General features: G+C 37.1%; 1 protein-coding gene across 2 annotated transcripts in view; it reads right to left on the bottom strand.

Annotated features, from left to right (window-relative positions):
* Window positions 1-20,380, bottom strand: part of SMARCD2 (SWI/SNF related BAF chromatin remodeling complex subunit D2) — a 43,833-nt gene that overhangs the window by 2,109 nt on the left and 21,344 nt on the right. For both annotated transcript variants that reach the window (XM_007429180.4, XM_088143449.1), the window contains exons 3-11: window positions 10,285-10,327; window positions 9,609-9,731; window positions 9,300-9,419; window positions 6,728-6,823; window positions 5,836-5,937; window positions 4,944-5,105; window positions 3,363-3,460; window positions 1,905-2,040; window positions 153-275 (exon numbers count right to left, since the gene is read on the bottom strand). In XM_007429180.4, coding sequence (XP_007429242.2) covers window positions 153-275; window positions 1,905-2,040; window positions 3,363-3,460; window positions 4,944-5,105; window positions 5,836-5,937; window positions 6,728-6,823; window positions 9,300-9,419; window positions 9,609-9,731; window positions 10,285-10,327 — 1,003 coding nt within the window. The remainder of the gene's footprint in view (window positions 1-152; window positions 276-1,904; window positions 2,041-3,362; window positions 3,461-4,943; window positions 5,106-5,835; window positions 5,938-6,727; window positions 6,824-9,299; window positions 9,420-9,608; window positions 9,732-10,284; window positions 10,328-20,380) is intronic.

Below are 20,380 nucleotides of genomic sequence, written 5' to 3'. Positions count from 1 at the left end.
CACATACACATTTATGCTAAAATGTGATACACACTTTGATAACAAGCCTGATTTAATTCAATGTTGCTTACTTCTGAGTATATATGCACGGAGCTATACTGTTAGCTCTACGTGCTCCTGCATAAATCCTCCATGGTCATCCAAATATTTACCTTCAAGTCCCTCTGTTGAGATCTGATCCACTCCTGAATAAAGTCCTGAGGATTATTACTAAAACTCAGCATAAAATCTCGCTGTGTCTTCAACTGATTGATAGATTCGATTGTTTCATGGATCTATATGAAAAGACAAAAAAGTGTCTTATGAAGATAGAGAAAAATTCCCAAGATTGAATAAGCCTGGAAACATGAATCTGACCCTCCGAAAGGTTGGGCTATTAATGTAGGACCCCAAAACCACAGATCTGGAGGGATACCTACAGCATAGTAATGGCCATCAACCAGTAGTCTTCAAAAACTGGCAACACTGTACAACAGTAGCTGCTATTTTAAGTTAAATCAATAAATTTATTAAAGATTCTGGAGCAGGAAACAAGAGGAAAAAAATAGTAGAGATATAAATACAATACTGAGCAAGGTGAGTTGAAGATGTGAGGACATCGGTGTAAAGCAGTAACTTCCTATTGTCCTCAGACAACATGGTGGGGTACAAAGATTAAAGAGAAAGATACAAAGTATTTTTAGTTCTATTTTCAATTTTGATTTTTCCTTGCTTTCTTTGTACTGCCATAATTTTTAATTGTCAGGTCAGGCCCAGAATTTGCCCATCCTTGTACTGATGCTTTTCCAATTTCAAGCAACAAGAAGATACACAGAATTTCAAGTGTATTCATTTGAACAGGAAATGAAGATTCATGGCATGCAATGTAAATTGGGCACTAAAGTCTTACACTTCCTTTGTTTTTTAGCACATTCCAGTCTGCTAAAATCAAGTTAAATGGAAACCAACATTCTTTTGGTTAGAGGCCAAACTTTAACAATTACTTTAGAATTCTGAGGGCTGCAGGAGTCATAAGAGTCGTAATGACATTGCCACGGCAGATGGGGCTTGGAGTTTTGTGGAACTAGAAATGGGGGTTAAGACAAGTACATTACATCTGGTGGAGACGTAACACACCCATGTTATTCCTTATATTCTTTAATATAATACAATGTATTATATATAAATATGTACAAATTTAATATAATAGTAGTTTTAATGTTTTTATATTTAGTTTTATTTATTTATTTCTGCCACTGAATTCCAAAAAAAGTTCTAAGTGGCTTAAAATAATGCAAAAGTAAAATAGAATTAAAAGAAAACTGCAAAACAACAATTGCCTCTTGTAGGGAGGGGACTTCTAATATCATTATTCCCCAGAAATTGATGGCATAGTGGATCTCTTCCCTGCAGTAAGTAATTATTACTTTGTGTTTTGGTTATTTTTTTTCTTTCAATTCTCTCCATTTTACTTTTAAATTATTGCAAGCTGCTTATGACCTCTTTTGTAATTGAACAGCATATAAATTGCAGAAATAAAATTAAAAAACAGTAATATTGCACCAATGAAATTCTGCCACTAAATTGTGGCAATGAGATTTTGTGGGGCTTCTTGGACTGCAAAAATGAGACCCTATGCTCACCTCTTCCCTGTTCTAGTTTAAATCACCTAGTTATCCACCTGCTGTTCCTGGGAGACTTTAATAGGTAGTTTGGTTTTTCATTCTCAAACATAGTTAGAAAGAACACCATGTGAGAAAGTTTGCCATGACAAGCATGATTGATGAACACTATTGGAATAAGCCAGATCCTCTTAAAAGGGGATGAGTGCAAATATAGCATCATGCATACTACATTATTCCCCAAGCTATGAAAGGTAACATGTTTTAGTCTTTTTCCTACCCCACAGTTGACTATTTTCTTACCTTGATATCCAGGGAGGCAATTTCTTGCTGGTTAGTGGTGGAGGCCAAGAAGTTGCTCATTTGGGCTTTCAAGGGGTCATCCACTTCCACATCAATGTCATAGCAGGCTGTTTTCTTTTGATCGTTAGGGTCCACACTAGAGAAGTTGAGACAGGAGGGTATGTTAAGAGGTGATAAATATCCTTTCTCAGAGCTGTGTCTTCAGCACCACTTCACACAGATTAGGGTAAGGATTAGATTCTCTCTTCCACTGCCTCAGTGGCCTTCTAGAGAGCAGAAATATCAGCCATACTAATCTGAAATGTATGTATATAGGATGTGCAGACTGAAGCAACTCCAGGGATTCTAATATTGGATACGCATTTAGCATGTACTGTACCACAAAAATTTTGTTTAAAATATATAAATATTGTCTTTTTTGGCTCAGGAGAGTTTATAAATGCAACAGGATTATAAAACATTAAAGTGGACAATAGAAAACAGAATTTCATAATCATAATAAAACATGAAACAACTTTTCACAACATTCTTTTAAAATCATCTGAATTAGAGAAACCCTGAAGTTCAAAAGCTCATTAATGGAATAATTAATTCATACATAAATAGGGATGAATTTCTCCAGGGATAAGAAATGTTTCATAGCTAAACTGTGATATATTATTCTAACTGTCCCAATGAAATACCTTCTTTATTTTGATATTCAGTTTATAAAGTGTTTTTGTTTATCTTCATAGGCATTTCTATGAAGCATACCCACACTATTTCTAATTCACAAACAAGAACTCAGAAAGCACATACCGTATTTTTCCAACTATAAGACGATACTTTTTTCTAAAATCCTTACCCTAAAAATTAAAGGGCATCTTATTCAAGGAAGTCAGTCAAGAATCGCACAGTTGCAAAACTGCCCATACTTTGTTTCTGCAGAGAGGCTTCCTCCTATTGCTAGCCTCCAATCACGAGTGAAATAGCTTGTCTCCCAAACAGACTTCCTCCAATCACGAGCCTGATGTAACTGACATCAGCTGATGCTGAACAAACCAATTAGAGGAAGGCTGTTTGCAGAGACAAGCTATCAGCAGTTTCACTCGTGCTTGAATGTAATCAGTTATGCAAAAGAGCCTGGAAATAGAGCTGCAGAGAGACGGTTTGGACCTCCTCCCACCGAGTGTATCAGGTAAATGTTAACTAATTACTAAATAAAAATGTGTTCTGCACTATCTTTAAAATATTGATTTCTTAATTTTGGGTTGGAAAGTGGGGGGCGTCTTGTACATGGGGGCGTCTTATTGTCGGAAAAATACGGTAGCTTGTCAAAGACCCAGTGTAGAGGTAGGATTCCAGAAGGATCTCCAAATACAATTTTTAATGATAAAATTGTAATGGATACATTTACGGGTCAACAGAGGGTGTAATTCGTTTGCTTCCTAATAACTTCTCTTATAATGTCAACCTTACCTGATCACATGATTGATAACAATGGGATCTGGATGCTGTAAGAGTCCTGCCAGTTTCATAGGGATCTCAGAAAATCTCATACGGATGCAGCCGAAGATCTAAAATGGAGCAAGAAGATAAACCTTAGTAATTTCAAAGGAGTAACATCTTGAGGAATAGGTGGGCTCAAAGAAAACCCATGGGATTTTCTAAATGTCAGGATCAGATCTATACTATGATAAACACTAATGTATTAATTTTTTAGTCATCTAGACAGCCATGGGTTACCTACTCACAGTGAGTTGTTATTGTGTCACAAACTGCCTGGCAGATTCAATGTTGCAGGGTCGGTGCACTGGGTTCCTTCAATTAAACAATATCATCTATCAGGACCCTGAAGTGTGCCTTCTCTGTAGCAGTGCCTATACCCTGAGGTTCCCTTGAGATCCAGATGGCCTTCACTTTGCTGTTGTTTAGAAGAGCCATGAAGACCTGGCTCTTCACCCAAGTCTCTGGCAAGGGACACTGAAACCCCTTGCATCATTTCCATCCAGTCTGTCATTCTTGCCATTTTGTATCTTTTATTTGGTATCTTTTTTTCTATCTTTTAATTGGTTTTATTGTAATTCCTTTGATTGTTGTGAGCCACCCAGAGTTATTGGGAGTTGGGCGGCATACAAGTATAATAACAACAACGTGAACTGAGTAACAAAATACAGGTAGTCCTCAACTTACAACCATAATTGGGGCCAGAAGTTCCATTCCTAAGTAATGCGGTCATTAAGTGAGTTGCAGCCAATTTTACCACCACAGTTGTTAAGTGAATCACTGCAGTCATTAAGTGAATCTGGCTTCCCCCATTGACTTTGCTTGTTGGAAGCCCACCGGGAAGGTCGCAAATAGCAACCACGTGACCCCAGGATACATACTGGCTGCTAAGTCCCTGAATTTTAATCACATGACTGCGGGGACGCCAATACGGTCATAAATGTGAGGACCAGTCGTAAGTCACTTTTTTCAGTGTGGCCATAACTTCAAATGGTCGTTAAACAAATGGTCATAAGTTGAGGACTACCTGTAGTGGACTTCCAACTATTTTTTAAACAATATAGTTAAAACTTATCTGAAGAGACTCAAGGGAACCTTCTGACAGTCTAGTTTGTTAGTATATTACCTCTTCAGGCTTGCAAGACTAACAAGACAATTTGGAATTTATTCTGCTTCCATGACAATGTTTTCAAATTGGTGGGAGTAGAAATGAGCAATGGATATGAACATGAAAAGATATAAGAGATACAGTATCAGGAACTGAGAAGCAGAATGACACTTGTACTGAAATTCCAGTTCCCAAAACATGAACTCTGCTTAGCCCCCAGGCTTCCAAGTTGATTTCTTGAATCTAGCTGCTAATATTTAATGTTCATATTATACCCATGTGCAAAGGTTTATATGCAACATAAACAATACATACTCTCCACCAAGGGGGATTACAGACTATTGACAAGCCCATAGTTAAGCTTGACAAGGAGAAAAAATAAATTAAGGTGGTTTGTGAAAAAACTTCTTCATTTAAAAAAAAAAAATTCTGAGCAGCAGACTGACCTGGCGAAAGTAGCGGTTGCAATTGATATACTCTTTCTCATGACAGTCCTGAAGTTTGTTATATTTGATATAGAGCCACAGGGCCTGCATTATGCTGGCACGAGTCTGTGTATGGACACCAAGCAGGCGAGCCAGACGGGGATCTAGCTTGTACTGAGGAGGCTGAAAGGACAACATTGCCTAATTAACATGTGTTATGTCCTGTCAATTTTGCATTCCCAGCCCCTTTCAATTCTGTAATCTATTTTCTCCAAAAAATGAAATAAAGTATGAGATCTCTGATGAATTACACAGAGAGCAAGACAGTACGCAGTCTAGCATTACACTTAATTTAAATTCAAGCTTCATTAAAAGTAAATTAAATGCAAGTAATGATTACTCCCATGTATTTCATAATAGTCTCCATCAAACAAGCTACAATTTACAATTGGGGAGCAACTTTAAAAAGAATTCTGTGAACTTCTGGAGGCAAGTATAGCCCCGGAAACTCAGGTTGTGCAGCTCTGCTCCAGTTAGAGAAACCAAAAGTTTCAGATAATGAACTATGGAAAAAGCTGCCTGTGGGCCAGGACCTGTTTACTTTCTTTCTTCACCAGTAAAGTGATTAGAAGATAATAACTTAGAGCAGGGGTTCCTAAATTTTTTTGCTATCACACCTCCTTTTATACACCTCTCCTAAAAATCCAAATACCAAAATGAAGACAAATGAACAATAAAAACAATACAATGAAGCTTTGGGAAAGGTGGATTTATTGTAACAATATAACTAAAAGTTTCTTCACACCTCCTCTGGACTCTGCCTGCATCTCCCCAAGGAAAGTATACCTCACAGTTTGGGAAACCCTGATTTAGAGCATAACAACTGGTCTACTCTCACAATCTGCCTTCTTACCTGATGATCCAGCATGAGAAGCAGAGTGCATTTCACATTCACATCACCTGGGCGCTTAACTTGAAAGCCATCTGTCTCTTGGGTTGTTGGCATCCGGTGCCACTAAGGGAAAAAGGGCATAAGCAATATGTCTCTTTAGTGCAACACAAGTGTGGAGTGAAAACTACTCCCACATAGCATCTTACATGGTAATAGTCAGTTTTCAGATTACTGGTTCATTGCTTAGTTTTGTGGTGGGTGGGTTAGATATTTGAATTTTCTGAAAAATTAAGAATAAATATCCCTAGTTACTTCATAATATAGTTCAGGTAATAGCCTCCTCCACCAATTCTTCTCTATACCCTGTATCTGTCAGCTTCCGGTGGATGCACCATTTTTGGGAGGCCAAGGGCTACACCTGGACTTTAAGTGGCACACTGAAAACTGCACCAAAAAAAAGTTGGTGGGATCATGAAGATGCCAGTCAACATGGAAGGAATACTAATTCTATTTAGCCTACAGTGTTGACTAGTACATCTTGATTAAGCAATTTTTAGAATCAGCTTGAATAAACCATGAAGCCAATTTCTTTCAATATATTATGCTAAATTTACCAACAAAAGAAAAAAGACAAATACATTCAACAAAATTAATCAACACAACTTCAAATTCAACAAGCATAGCAATAAAAAAGAAAGAAAAAGTGGGTGGAAATTATATTATAAACAGAAAAAATTCAAAACCTTGGACCTAACTGTGTGAAGGTCAGGGAAATTCTGAATGTAAAATTACATTGGTTCTAACAGAAGCAAGGTCCTGTATGTCAATTTCTTAGGCATGGGTCTAAGTTCACCATGCAGTGTCAAAATGCCCTGGGTTGCCTATTTTACAGTATATATACCAAGATATTTACCTCCACCAGATGATTGTCTGGTCCATATAATTCTTTGTCTAGTTCAATAACCAAGCTCTTGAAGAAGGATGAGAATTTTCTCTTCTGTTTACTTGGCTGAGACAGAAAGACTAATGAGGTATTGAGCCTTACCATTCTCACAATCACATTAGAAAACACACTTGCCAAAAGCACTTCACAAAGTGAGAGATAAGTAAATGATGCCACCTTTATTATTTGTACTGTATTATACTTATCTATTAATTATACAATATTTGTCAACCACTGCAAACCATGGATACTTTGGGCAGTTTAAAGAGCGGTAAATTAAGGAACAGTTTGATGTAATGGTTAAGGAAATGGACTAGGAGTGAGTAAATTCAAGTTTTAATCCTGACTTAGGCATGGAAGCCAACTGGGTGACTTTGAGCCAGTCACTTTCTCTCAGCCCAAGGAAAAAGGCTATGGCAAACCACTTCTGAAAATCTTGCCAAGAAAACTGCTTGGACTTGTTCAGCCAGTCATCAGGAGTCAGTAATGACTCAAAGGCACAAATATACAGTGGGGCAAAAAAGTATTTAGTCAGCCACCAATTGTGCAAGTTCTCCCACTTAAAAAGATGAGAGAGGCCTGTAATTTTCATCATAGGTATACCTCAACTATGAGAGACAAAATGGGGGGAAAAATCCAGAAAATCACATTGTCTGATTTTTAAAGAATTTATTTGCAAATCATCGTGGAAAATAAGTATTTGGTCAATATCAAAAGTTCATCTCAATACTTTGTTATATATCCTTTGTTGGCAGTGACAGAGGTCAAACATTTTCTGTAAGTCTTCACAAGGTTTTCACACACTGTTGCTGGTATTTTGGCGCATTCCTCCATACAGATCTTCTCTAGAGCAGTGATGTTTTGGGGCTGTCGCTGGGCAACACAGACTTTCAACTCCCTCCAAAGGTTTTCCATGGGGTTGAGATCTGGAGACTGGCTAGGCCACTCCAGGACCTTGAAATGCTTCTTATGAAGCCACTCCTTCGTTGTCCGGGCAATGTGTTTGGGATCATTGTCATGCTGAAAGACCCAGCCACGTTTCATCTTCAGTGCCCTTGCTGATGGAAGGAGGTGTTCACTCAAAATCTCACGATACATGGCCCCATTCATTCTTTCCTTTACACAGATCAGTCGTCCTGGTCCCTTTGCAGAAAAACAGCCCCAAAGCATGATGTTTCCACCCCCATGCTTCACAGTAGGTATGGTGTTCTTTGGATGCAACTCAGCATTCTCTCTCCTCCAAACACAACGAGTTGAGTTTAGACCAAAACATTCTACTTTGGTTTCATCTGACCATATGACATTCTCCCAATCCTCTTCTGGATCATCCAAATGCTCTCTAGCAAACTTCAGGCAGGCCCAGACATGTACTGGCTTAAGCAGGGGGACACATCTGGCACTGCAGGATTTGAGTCCCTGGCGGCGTAGTGTGTTACTGATGGTAGCCTTTGTTACTTTGGTCCCAGCTCTCTGCAGGTCATTCACTAGGTCCCCCCATGTGGTTCTGGGATTTTTGCTCACCATTCTTGTGATCATTTTGACCCCACAGGGTGAGATCTTGCATGGAGCCCCAGATCAAGGGAGATTATCAGTGGTCTTGTATATCTTCCATTTTCTAATTATTGCTCCCACAGTTGATTTCTTCACACCAAGCTGCTTGCCTATTGCAGATTCAGTCTTCCCAGCCTGGTGCAGGTCTACAATTTTGTTTCTGGTGTCCTTCAACAGCTCTTTGGTCTTGGTCATAGTGGAGTTTGGAGTGTGACTGTTTGAGGTTGTGGACAGGTGTCTTTTATACTGATAACAAGGTCAAACAGGTGCCATTACTACAGGTAACGAGTGGAGGACAGAGGAGCCTCTTAAAGAAGTAGTTACAGGTCTGTGAGAGCCAGACATCTTGCTTGTTTGTAGGTGACCAAATACTTATTTTCCACCATGATTTGCAAATAAATTCTTTAAAAATCAGACAATGTGATTTTCTGGATTTTTTTCCTCATTTTGTCTCTCATAGTTGAGGTATACCTGTGATGAAAATTACAGGCCTCTCTCATCTTTTTAAGTGGGAGAACTTGCACAATTGGTGGCTGACTAAATACTTTTTTGCCCCACTGTATGTATTTTGGGTAAGGCTGTAAATGGAAAAATAAAGAATAATTCTTATTGTTTTGTCTAAAAGCATAGCCTTCTGTCATGTTTTTCAAGGAGAAGAGATCATTTGGGCATTTAACATTAGATTTATCAAGCCAGATCCTGAGAGTTTAATTTAATTGGACATTGGAGTAAACAGAACTAGACTAGCCTGATCCAGCAACACCCTTAAAGATAAATTATTGTTCCAAGAGGACAAACACATATAATGTCTTTGGTGCATGCAAATTTAGAAAAGATTAGTCAAAAGCTAAGTGAGGTGATTTGGTTAGTTGTCTGATGCAAGAGTTGGTTAATGGGTGGATGGGAAGCAGGGCAGTTATCCAGAGGAAACACACATTTGCTGTCTTCTCTCTGCTATAGCTACCTCTTAACAAAGATATTTCATTCTTACATCATCAAGAAGTTTGCCTTCCACACGAAGTTCCCATGAGGCTATACGCTCACCACCCTCTGACTCCTCTTTGCCAGGAGTAAAAGTATTAGAGATGTAAATGCGCAGCTTCCGCTTTTGCTGAAAATTTGGAGAAAAACATTCACTAAGAACAGCAATGGAATCATCACACATGCATACCACGACTCCACAAATAAGTCAGTCTTGACCTTTTCCCCAGGATAACTTAGAACAGCAAAACAAGTCACAATTGTGGATTCAGATTCTCTAATGGATTTAGCTGATCCTATCTCTATCATGCCCTTATACCGTCAAAGGTTTCTTGATTGCCTCTTGGATTTCCATCCTTTTGCGGGCAATTGTCTGGTCCAGCTTGCGTTCAAAGGCCAGTAAGTCCATGTAGGCCTGAGACTCAGGGACTAGCTCACGAATCTATAGAAAAAGGATGGTTTATTAGAAAGCTATCTAACAAATGTTACCACATTGTCTGGTGTTTTTTAAAAAATATAAAAATAAATAAGTGAATCTCACTTAGCATCATTGTCCAGGATTGTGATCTCCAGCATACAGACAGGGCTCTACCTACTCTTTCTGTCACCAAACAGCAATATAACTTTGTCCTAATTTAGTAAAGAGTAGATGTACTTCAATCTGGAAGGTGATTGTGAATATGAGCAGAACAGAAATCTTTTTGTAAATTAAAACTGATTTAACAGTTTGCACACCTAGTCAATAGGAAGAGTTGTAACACATGCCAAGCCCTCTGAAGTAACTATAATCTACATAGGAAGATTTGCAAAACCTCCCAGCAAGTTCATTTACATTCTATTAAAGACAATCAGCAGTAAATACCTTATTCTAGAAAGACCTGGGTGATTGATGGTTTCAAACCGTGCAATATTTCTCCCCACTTATATCAAATATGCTCACTGTCCTGCCTTTTTATCTTTCATGCCAATAACTCTTCCATAAAAGGAGTACATACCCTCTGTGGCAGGATTTTGTCAGCCATCTTCCGCCTTTTCAATCTGTAAGAATTGTACATAAAAGTAATAAATGATAGACTCCTGTGGAAAAGATTCATTTTCATGAATATGATTGTAAAGTCCAATTCTACAAGTGGAATGAATTGCCTATAGTCTATCACAGAGAGTAATATAATCACAAATTTTCTCCCCAATATTTAAGTCAAGATGTGGAACCTATGATCTTCCAGAAGTTGCTGAAATGTAACTCTTAGCAATTTAGCCAGTAAGATGATGGATACTATGGTATGTAGTTCAACAAACACTGGAGGTGTTCACTACCTTTTGTCTAAATTAGGGTTTTACAGACTTTTCAGTATCACACCTCCTTACCTCTCACTTAAGCCCTTTTAACAAAAATTTCAATTTATAATTAAAAAATAAGCCCACAAATTTGATAAACATTTTATTTTTAATTAAAAATAAGCAGTTTCTTTTAAAATAAAAAGTTAGATGAAAACATAATTTAACATTAAACATGGTAGGAATAAATCAATTTAATGTGAAGTATGCCACTGCATTTTATTTACAAGTTGGGAAATTCTAGGTTTGAAAGACAAAATGATATGCAGAGAATGCATAATGTCAGTAATGCAGACATTATAAATGCATTTTATTGCTAATAAAATATAAACACTTTTTTTCACAGAGGTAGATGGAAGAAAACAGAAGAATGTATTGCTTCTTCAATTTTCAAGTAAATTGGAAAATATTTTGTTGAAAATTCCTCCAAGCTCAAATCTTTATCATTATCTTCCATGTCAAATAATGTTTTATATCAAGTGCTTGTTCATACAAGAAGTCTGGCAGTGAATCAAGATCAACACTGAATGGATTGTACAAGTAGACCTCACTTAGCAAGCACAATTGGGACCAGCAACTTAACCACTAAGCACCATGGTCGCTAAGTGGAATATCAAGTGACCACGATAGGCTTACAATCTTACTTCCTATTTGGTTGTTAAGTGAAACATCACATGACTGTAACTTAAAATGTTACTTCTGTATTCTCTATTAACTCTGCTTGTCGCAAGCCGATTGCAAAGTGCCCAAGTGGTGATCATATGACCACGGGATACTGCAAGGGTTGTACTGCAAGGATTGGTCCCAAAGCTATTTTTACACCCTCGTAACTTCAAACAGTCGCTAAATGAGGCAGTCAGTAAGTGAGGACTACCTGTATACTAATTTACGAATGGGGTTGCCAAAAAAAAAAAACTGTTTAGAAAACAGCAGATGAATTTGTATATAAGGAAATCCTGGTGAAGTACTATTTGTTCTTCATATCCTTTTTACAACATTACTAGTAAACCTGCATTTTCACTAAATATTTTCTGAAAATATTGGAAAAGATGAAAAGTTAGTTATTTCACCTTCCATTTGACATTTCCAAAACCTGATTTTTTTCTGCAAATGCTTTTATGGCATAATAATTCTTTATAATATTTTTAGTGTTCTTTCCACACAGTTTTAAACTGAAATTGTTCAAAGTTTCAGAAGTGTCCAAATATGCCAGTGAAAATTGAAACATTTGGTCCATAAATTCATGATATAGCCTTTCTTTTTTCTGATGCCTTTCTACTTTTTCAGCTGGATAATCTTGCAAGCACATTCTCTTTGGAAAGCGATCGTACTTCTGTTTAAAACAGAAAGGTTTTATGATCCAAATCTACACAAAGAGCTGCAAAAAGTCTTATATTTAAAGTGTTGTTTTTCATAAATTTTACAACTTTGAGGGCCAGATTCAAGGAACACACAAACAAATTTAGGATTTTTAAAATTTGCAATCCTTGGAGTTTATCAAAACTATAAAATAGGTAATGTGCATACCTCCCTCTCATTGTTCTTGACCACTGGTTGTACTGAGTGGAGTTACTGTGAATTATTTGGTGAGGACCAAGAAGAAAAGAATGATAAAAATGCCGCAGCTAAAAGCAGAGAATGACTTCCAATATTTTATGACTTACTTATCTGATCAAAACTAACGTTTCCCTCATTAAACAATACGTACATGCAGTATACAGAAGCTCATTTTAATTTCCAGCTATAGGTATTTTTTTCGGGGAAATGTTTGACTTGTGATATCTAAATTGCCTATTCAAATCTTTCCTCAAAACACCCTAAAGGTTATATTCCATTTAGCATGATCATTGGCTGCCCATGATTTTGGTCCCTTAAGTTCCATACTGTGTTTAAAAAATATTTGTTATTTACCATGATTTGGTGGAGGCATGAAATTTGGGCTGCAACATACTTAATGTAATTGTTTTTGTTGCAGATGTAAGAAAGAGCACAAGACAGCAGAAACTGAATTTTTGATGGAACTGTGGTATGGGAGAAAAAAAATGTAGAGGAGGAAAGGATTAACTCCTACTCCATCATTATAGTTCCAACCGGGATTAAATCTTTAAGTAAATGTGAAGACACATTTAGCATAACATACAGCCAACTCACAGTGATCAATTCAATTACTTTATTACAGTCAATTAGACCAGTACAATATTAAAAAGAAGGGAAGGACATGAAATATGTCCAATCCAAATAAGGGATTATATATCCAAGGTATACTAGCCAAGGTACTTGTCAATTATAGTTAAAAAATCATTTAGAATACTTTGTGCACCTGGCTTCAATCGTCCTAAAATTACACAATATAAACCATTAAAATTAAAAGTTAGTATCGGTTTTTAAATACATAAATATAGAACACAGAATGCTTATATCAATTGTTCACAATAATACGTTGACTCTTAAGGGCTGCTGCACAAAATCTTGCCACCTGCACTGTCACATTACTCCACTCATCTTTGAGGAGGATTTGAAGATATTCAGCGTCCGATCTGCCAGGATATTGCTGATCATTGGAGAAATAAATTTTGTTCGTATTTCTCTATAAAATGGACACCGTAAGAGGACATGCCCAGTGGTTTCCACTTCCCCAGAACCACATGGGCACAGCCTTTTAGCCAGTGGGACTCCCTTATATTTACCGTCCAGCACAGCTGAAGGGAGTACATGAAATCGGGCAAGTGAAAAGGCCCTCCGGTAGTTCACGGCTATCTGACTGCAGCTACAGTATATCTAGTGGATTCTGGGGCCATATACGATGGAACTTTTTCTAGGTCAGCTGGATACGGTAGCTATCTGATGGCAGCTACAGTATATCTAGTGGATTCTGGGGCCATATACGATGGAACTTTTTCTAGGTCAGCTTGCCTTTCCATGTCTTCCACCCTTTGTCTCAAGTTCAGTTTTGCCTTGTCAAAGCCCAGCTGAAGTAACGAAATCGGGGAGACGCCTAGCCTTGCAAAATTACACTTGACAGCCTTGGTCCATGAAGAAACAAATTTATCTTGAAAAATTAATGGAGCAAGGCCTTGAGGGAAAAGGTTAAGTTTTAACCATAGATTTAGAGATGACAAACAAATTCTTGATTCAACCTTTAGGAGGCCAGTCTCCAAGCGTAAACAGGCATTTGACACACAAGGAGGCAATTGTAGAATTGCTCTTAAAAATTTGGACTGGACTCTCTCCAGGGGTAAGAAGGAAGAGAACTCACAGTGTAACAGAACAGGTTCAAAGCACCATATAGATATCAAGGACACCAGATGGAGTGGCAGAAAGACAAGGAACTGAGGTAAAGTGCTGAACTGATTGTTTCAGAATTTCTTCCCAAATACTTCTAAGACTAAGCCCCACTGATTCTGTTTAGCTGTAAAGGAATTTCCTAAGAGCTATCAGATTCAGCCACAGGGACCAGTATTCCATATTCCCTAGACCTTCTGATCCATAGAACTCTAATTTCCAGAGATCAAGTTCGTTAAAATGTACTCCCATATCTAATGAGCACCATGGTCTGCAACAAAAATGTAATAGATTTAGAGCAGCAATATAACAGTAGCTCAATTCAACAAATTTGAGTTTAGAATCTTCTGGGAACACCTCAGATCTTTCATTTACTTAAATACATTCACATATATAGAAGATAAAATGGTTCTATCCAATAAGTTTAGATTCATATATTCTTTTATGAATGCAAAGATTCAAAGGGAAGACTAATTAATCGGAGGAACGAGAGAAAGCAAGTTGCTGTGTAGATCCCATAACCATTCTGAATATTTTAATGAGATGTTATAAATGAAATGATTTAATCATTTATAATCATTGCATAGCATATATTTATCTATCTGGAATAAAAAAGCAAAAGAAAAGGGACAAAAAAGAATATGCTTTAGATCTATAGAGTAGGAAATGAAATTCTGCCTAAAACAGAACGATTTCATCTCAGATTTATTATAGAAGGAAAAAATATATAGCAACAGAGCTTAAATCAAACAATGGTTTCCAACATCTGAAATTGAGAACTAGTAAGCCAACAGCCTTCTGCTGATTTATGCCTTTACTTTCACTCTGCAGAATTTGGTCTCTGAAACCTCGATGCCAGATGTTTACAGCTGCTTGGTCTCTGTGTAACATCTCCTTTGGATCAAGCTGGATAAGAAGAAATTGCCAAGAAACTGAATGTCATTTGCAAACGATTCGTCTTAAAAACAGCTGGTAAAATGAGGCCAAGCAGAGTCTGTGATGGGCCAGAAATATTCCTGAGAGAACAACAGCCTACAGTTGAATTCTCTAGAAATAGCTTACATAATTAGAGTAAGGAGTGAACTCTAAAAGAGTAACTGAAAGGAGGTAGCAATCTATACTAAAATGAGGGTGAGGAAGAATGAGTTACAACTTCACCTTAATGTTGTGTGAAACACTCTAAAAATGTGATATAGGAATCCTAAGGTGAAGATTAAAATGCTTCAATATGGGTTTTCTCCACTACTGTTCAATTGGGCATGATCAAACAAAGGTTGCATAAAGCACAAAGTAGTATATTTTAACAAGAGAACAAAATTTGGTATCTACCACATATGTATTGTAGGTGGCAACTATACTTTTAACTCTAAGGCAGTATCTTGAAATCTTTTCCCCTCAAATTCTATATAGCATTTACACTTTATAAGAATAAACACATTTTATCTGATTAGGAATATTTCAGGATACTGTGATGAATGTTATGTTAGGTACCTTCTGCATACACCAGGTGTAAATACAACATTCCTAGTTGCTAAGTTTTGTGACAATTTGTGGCCAGGCAGAATATACTGTAGTTGAGCTCATGTTACTTATTAAAGTTTCCTCTCACAGTTTATTGTATACTATGGGTGATATTTGATTCCTCCCTTATATTTTGGTTTGTGACTATAATTAAGTTTTATCTATCTATTCTAAGATTTTTAGAAATTGAAAAAAAAGTATCTGATTTACCTGGAAAAGGGGGCATCCTTGAATTTAAGACAATCCTCCCCAGAAAGAAATATATATTAGAAGAAATTATTAGCACAAATTATTTGCAATGCCCAGCTTCCCAAACTCTTCCAACTAATGTGTGCGTATGATACAGTTGTAGATACACATGAATATACCTGTCAGAAGCTACTCTCCAAAACAATACAGAAACAAAACAAAAACATGCATTTTATATTAATAATTATGAATTGAATTGAGTTGAGTTGAGTTGCCTATAAAATCAAGTTCCCCATTTATAAAATGAATTTATCCTCATCTGAATTATACCAACCATTCTCTCACATACAAATCATGCTCTCACACATAAAAAACAATCCACACAAACACATTCCCCTTCCTCTGGGGAAAAAAACTACCAGAAGAAAAGAGGAACAAAACTGGTTGGAGATGAGATGAGGGAAGTAGCTAGCTGAGGAAAATTAGCTTGCCTGCTGACCACATAGTCTGAGCTTACAGTTGCAGCTGACTCACTGATCAAGTGAATAGTTGCTGGGTGGCAGTTGCATTCCCTCAAGAAAGAGCTCCAACTTAGCTAGCACTCTTAAAAAGAGAGACAGTTCAGTGCTTGGAAACTGAGAACAAGAGGATAAACAAGAATAAGGAAGTTTTGTGTGGGAATTCAGTGGAGCCAAATACACTGACCTCCCACTTCCATCAACTAAGCCTTAAGTTCAGCTTAGGGCCTACTTGAGGTTCCAGTACCTACAGAGGGTTTCAGCTCTGTAAAAGAATAATTTAGAAGCTATATTTCAGATTAATTCAAATTTATTAACTAATTTGAAGATAGAGAAACAGCAGGGGGAGGATACTTTCTAGTTTATTGTACAGGTTGTCAACTGTACAATTATCTGCTTGTTGATTATATATAGCATGTGCTTGGCACAATGAGCTCTTGGCTGTCAAGGTTTAAGTCCATTATCTTGAAATTAAGACAGCTGAGCTGGGTATGTTTAGAGAGGCTGAGACTATGTAGACAAAACCTTCCAGGATATGACAGCTTCATTTCCTTCTCAATATGATACTTTATTTGCTCTTAAAATCAGGGATGGCATATTTTCAAGGATGAGGGAGCTGTTCCTATAAAAGGACTCAATCTTTGACAAATGGACCCACATATTCTTGCACAGAGAATATTCCTCAAAGGGGGGCGGGGAGGGCAATTCAATCATTGGAAACATAGAAGACCTGTAGACCTGTATTCAGAAATAGCCAATGTGACATATTACCAGCTAAACTCTTCATCCCAGGCATTCATCTATACTTGACCAAATCCACTTTACTACACTTTAAGAAGAGCAGTTTTCTAGACAGTGGGCAGAAATGGAAATAAACCTAGGGGAATTCATCAATAGCTACCCTTAAATTGTCCCACATTAAAGCTGTAAAGACAGGACTACTTGTTAATCTAGTTACTGAGGCAGATTAGAACTAAGACACTGAGGTAGTGCAAATTATGTCAGCATGCTTTTTTGCTGACAAAGACTGAAAGAATGCACAGCTAGAAAGAAGAGCCTTTAGTCTTGAAGAATCAATGTAACCCCTGGATTAGTGGCAACATGCCTCCAAATACCAATTGTAGTGCTAAGTCTCCATCTCCTGCTTTTGAATATCCCAGAAGCATCTTACTGGCTACTGTGAGAAACAAGATGTTGAATTAAAGTGGACTTGGTCTGGTTTAACAGAGCTATTCTAATGTCCTAAAAGAGAGAGAAGCTTCATATAGGCATTACAAAAGGATCATATTCACCAGACAAGCAAGCCCCTCCCAAGCAGCAAAGCTGTCTGCTGCTATTTGCACCCCCATCCGTTTCCTTGTTTTCAACAATATTTTCTATTCTTCTCAGTAAATGTTAAACAGTCCTGCATTTAAGTACTAACCAAGCCAACCAAGTTTTACTTTCTAGACCAGTCAAGGTCAGGTACTACCATCTAGCTGGGCAGCTCTTTCATATTACTGGAGAAGTTGGACTGTTTTGGGAAGTGGATCTTTTAAGTTTTGTTAAGGGTTCAACAGAGAATGATCAGATCTTTGAATCATCAAAGAAGGCAGCATGAGGATCAGATTAATTTCTATTTTGAATCATTCCATTTCCACCAGCTTAAGAGACTGAGAAAGCCTGGCAAGAATTTTTGATTCCAGCTAACTGAAAACTGAAAACAGAACTTGAATGGATTCAATCTCTTTGGCCTACCACGTCAATAAGGTCTCCAACAGTCCCTCCCTGTTGTGCTGGGAATTTGCAGCTAAACAAAGCATCCTGAGAAAAGTTATGCTTCCAGAGAGACAAATAATTTTCACAAAATGGCATAGAACAATTCTAAATCTTGTGGCATACCTCAACTGATTTATCTATCATAAGTATAAAAAAAAAAAAAGGTTTTGATATTAGAAAAGTCCATTAAGGTCTAGTTCTCAATGCAGTAGTAAATCTAGGTGGGCTACTTTACGTTCAGACAGCATATTCCTTATTACTATATATTATTATTATTATTATTATTATTATTATTATTATTATTATTATATTGATATCTATATTCCTTCATATAGATAGCAATATAATAATAAATCTCTCTCCATTTTAAAATTTAATCACAAGACAGAAAACGCTAGGCTTGAAACTGCTATCTGTGGTTTGAAATTCTAGAAAAAGTAGATTTCCTATCTTAATGTAATAGTTATGGTCAGAAATGCAGAAAATATTAGTTATTTCAATAGGAAAGTGATTCTTAAACTGCTTAGCAGCAATATACTCATGAACTGTTAATATCCACATTAACAAACCAAGTATTTTATGGGGAAATAATTTAAAGTTACTCAGTAATAAAAAAAACCTCTGATAAAATTCAGTCATTCAGTGGTCTCTTATCCCTGCAAGCGGGTGAAATACTTGTTAATCCAATCATAGGATCTAACAGAAGTTAGGTTATGAAGTGAGCTGCAGCTCATGAAAGCTTATGCTCTTTAATAAAATTAGTTAGAAAAGGTGCTAGCAGATTCCCCTGGGGGGGCAACATAGACTAACATGGCTCCCCTCCTACAATGTCTGCAGAATGGATTTTGTGATTCTCTGCTTAGTATTGCTAGTGATTCTGTTCTCTACTCTCTAGAATACAGAGGCCTGAGATGTCAAAGTCAATCATTTGTATGTACCCTCTCTTCCACTGGCTACAGCATACAATGTTGTTGGCAAAGAAGCATCTGGGACAATACAGCAGAAACATGGAAGGCAGCCAAAGCCTACCTAGAACTCATATTAGGGATAAAGGTTGGCCCAAGATATTTTGTCATGTAAGGCATGCAGAAAGTGGATCCTTTATTTTCAGCAAGGTTAAAGTGCATAATACACTGAGCCAGGAAAGTTAATTGGGCACATGAGCCAAAAAAGTCTCACCTCACCCATAGTCCCATAAATAAATACATACATACATACATACATACTAATTAAATAACATTTTCTGCCCTTTCATTCTTCCTGAAATAGCCACCTCCTTCTGCTTAACACTAGAGTCTGCCCAATTAGTCTTCTATGGCAGTGAAAAGGAAGAAAACTCTACATTCTTCTCCATCACCATAGCAATTCTCATTATTGTCCACTAGAATTATTTCAAGTAAAATACTCTACAGTTTAGTGTAACCCTTTTCCTTATCAATACAATCTCCCACATTCAATCTAGTATTGACATTTTTTTAATAACACACATTTCTGAAGTGTCATTGGCTGATAAATCAAAATCCACCCCAAAAAATCAAATGAACAAACTGAGCATTGCCGCTTCATGTATGTCCTAGAAACTTAATTTACAACTCCCAATTATTGCTTGGGATAAAGCTATACAGCAAAACATGAATCTCAATTATCTGAATAAATGTTTACTCTAATATTAATTATCGATGATGCGTTATCCAGTCAGTATCAACTCTTACTGACCACATAGATCATTGGTGTAATACAGAAGGCTTTTATCATATTACCTGGAAATAAAGAAGTCATATAAGGCAGCCATTTCAAACTTGGTATTTTCTAAAAGAGTATTTCAAAGTTTTCAAAACAACCAAAAAAGAAAATTTTCTAAACTGAGTAACAGTTATGACTGTTTCTTTAAAAAAAGGAAGGGGAGAGGAAAAGTTGAAGTAAAGATTGCTTTAATTTTATTTATTTTTAATACATCAGTTATTGTCTGAATTGAGCGTTTGAACTTGTATATAACAGCTTATTTGATTGATGTCTTGAAATCAGATTTGTTAAAGAAAATCTTAGACATTCTTGGAAAATCTTAGGCAGATTGGTATGACATTCAGATTATTCTGATATTTGGTCTTAAATGTAGTGAAGACAAAGATTACAGTAAAACCACAATTATTAAAGGGACCATTAAAGGACTGTCCATTACTCCCAAATGTTGGTTAAATAAGCATGAACAGTAAGTTAAGAGGCTGTGAGAATACTGAAAGATGAAAAGAGTGTAGCAGGTGTAAATGTTAAAATATGGATTTGATTTGGGCGCCATGGGTGGGTACCATGCACAGGCACTACGGAGTGTGGATGGGCTGGTAGGAGCCGCAGGCAAGTGCTACGGAGCATGGGCAGGCAGGTGAGGACCACAGGCAGGCGGGGGGGGTGCTGCGGATAGGTGCTACAGAGCGCAGGCTGGGGGTGCTATGGAGTAAAAGATCCTTGAGAGCAGGGCTCCTCAGGA

This window comes from Python bivittatus, unplaced genomic scaffold (assembly GCF_059951505.1).
Source record: "Python bivittatus isolate LINGU-HERP-01145 unplaced genomic scaffold, Pbiv_v1 ctg000410_np1212, whole genome shotgun sequence".
Taxonomy (NCBI): domain Eukaryota; kingdom Metazoa; phylum Chordata; class Lepidosauria; order Squamata; family Pythonidae; genus Python; species Python bivittatus.
This window is presented reverse-complemented; position numbering and strand designations above follow the sequence as displayed.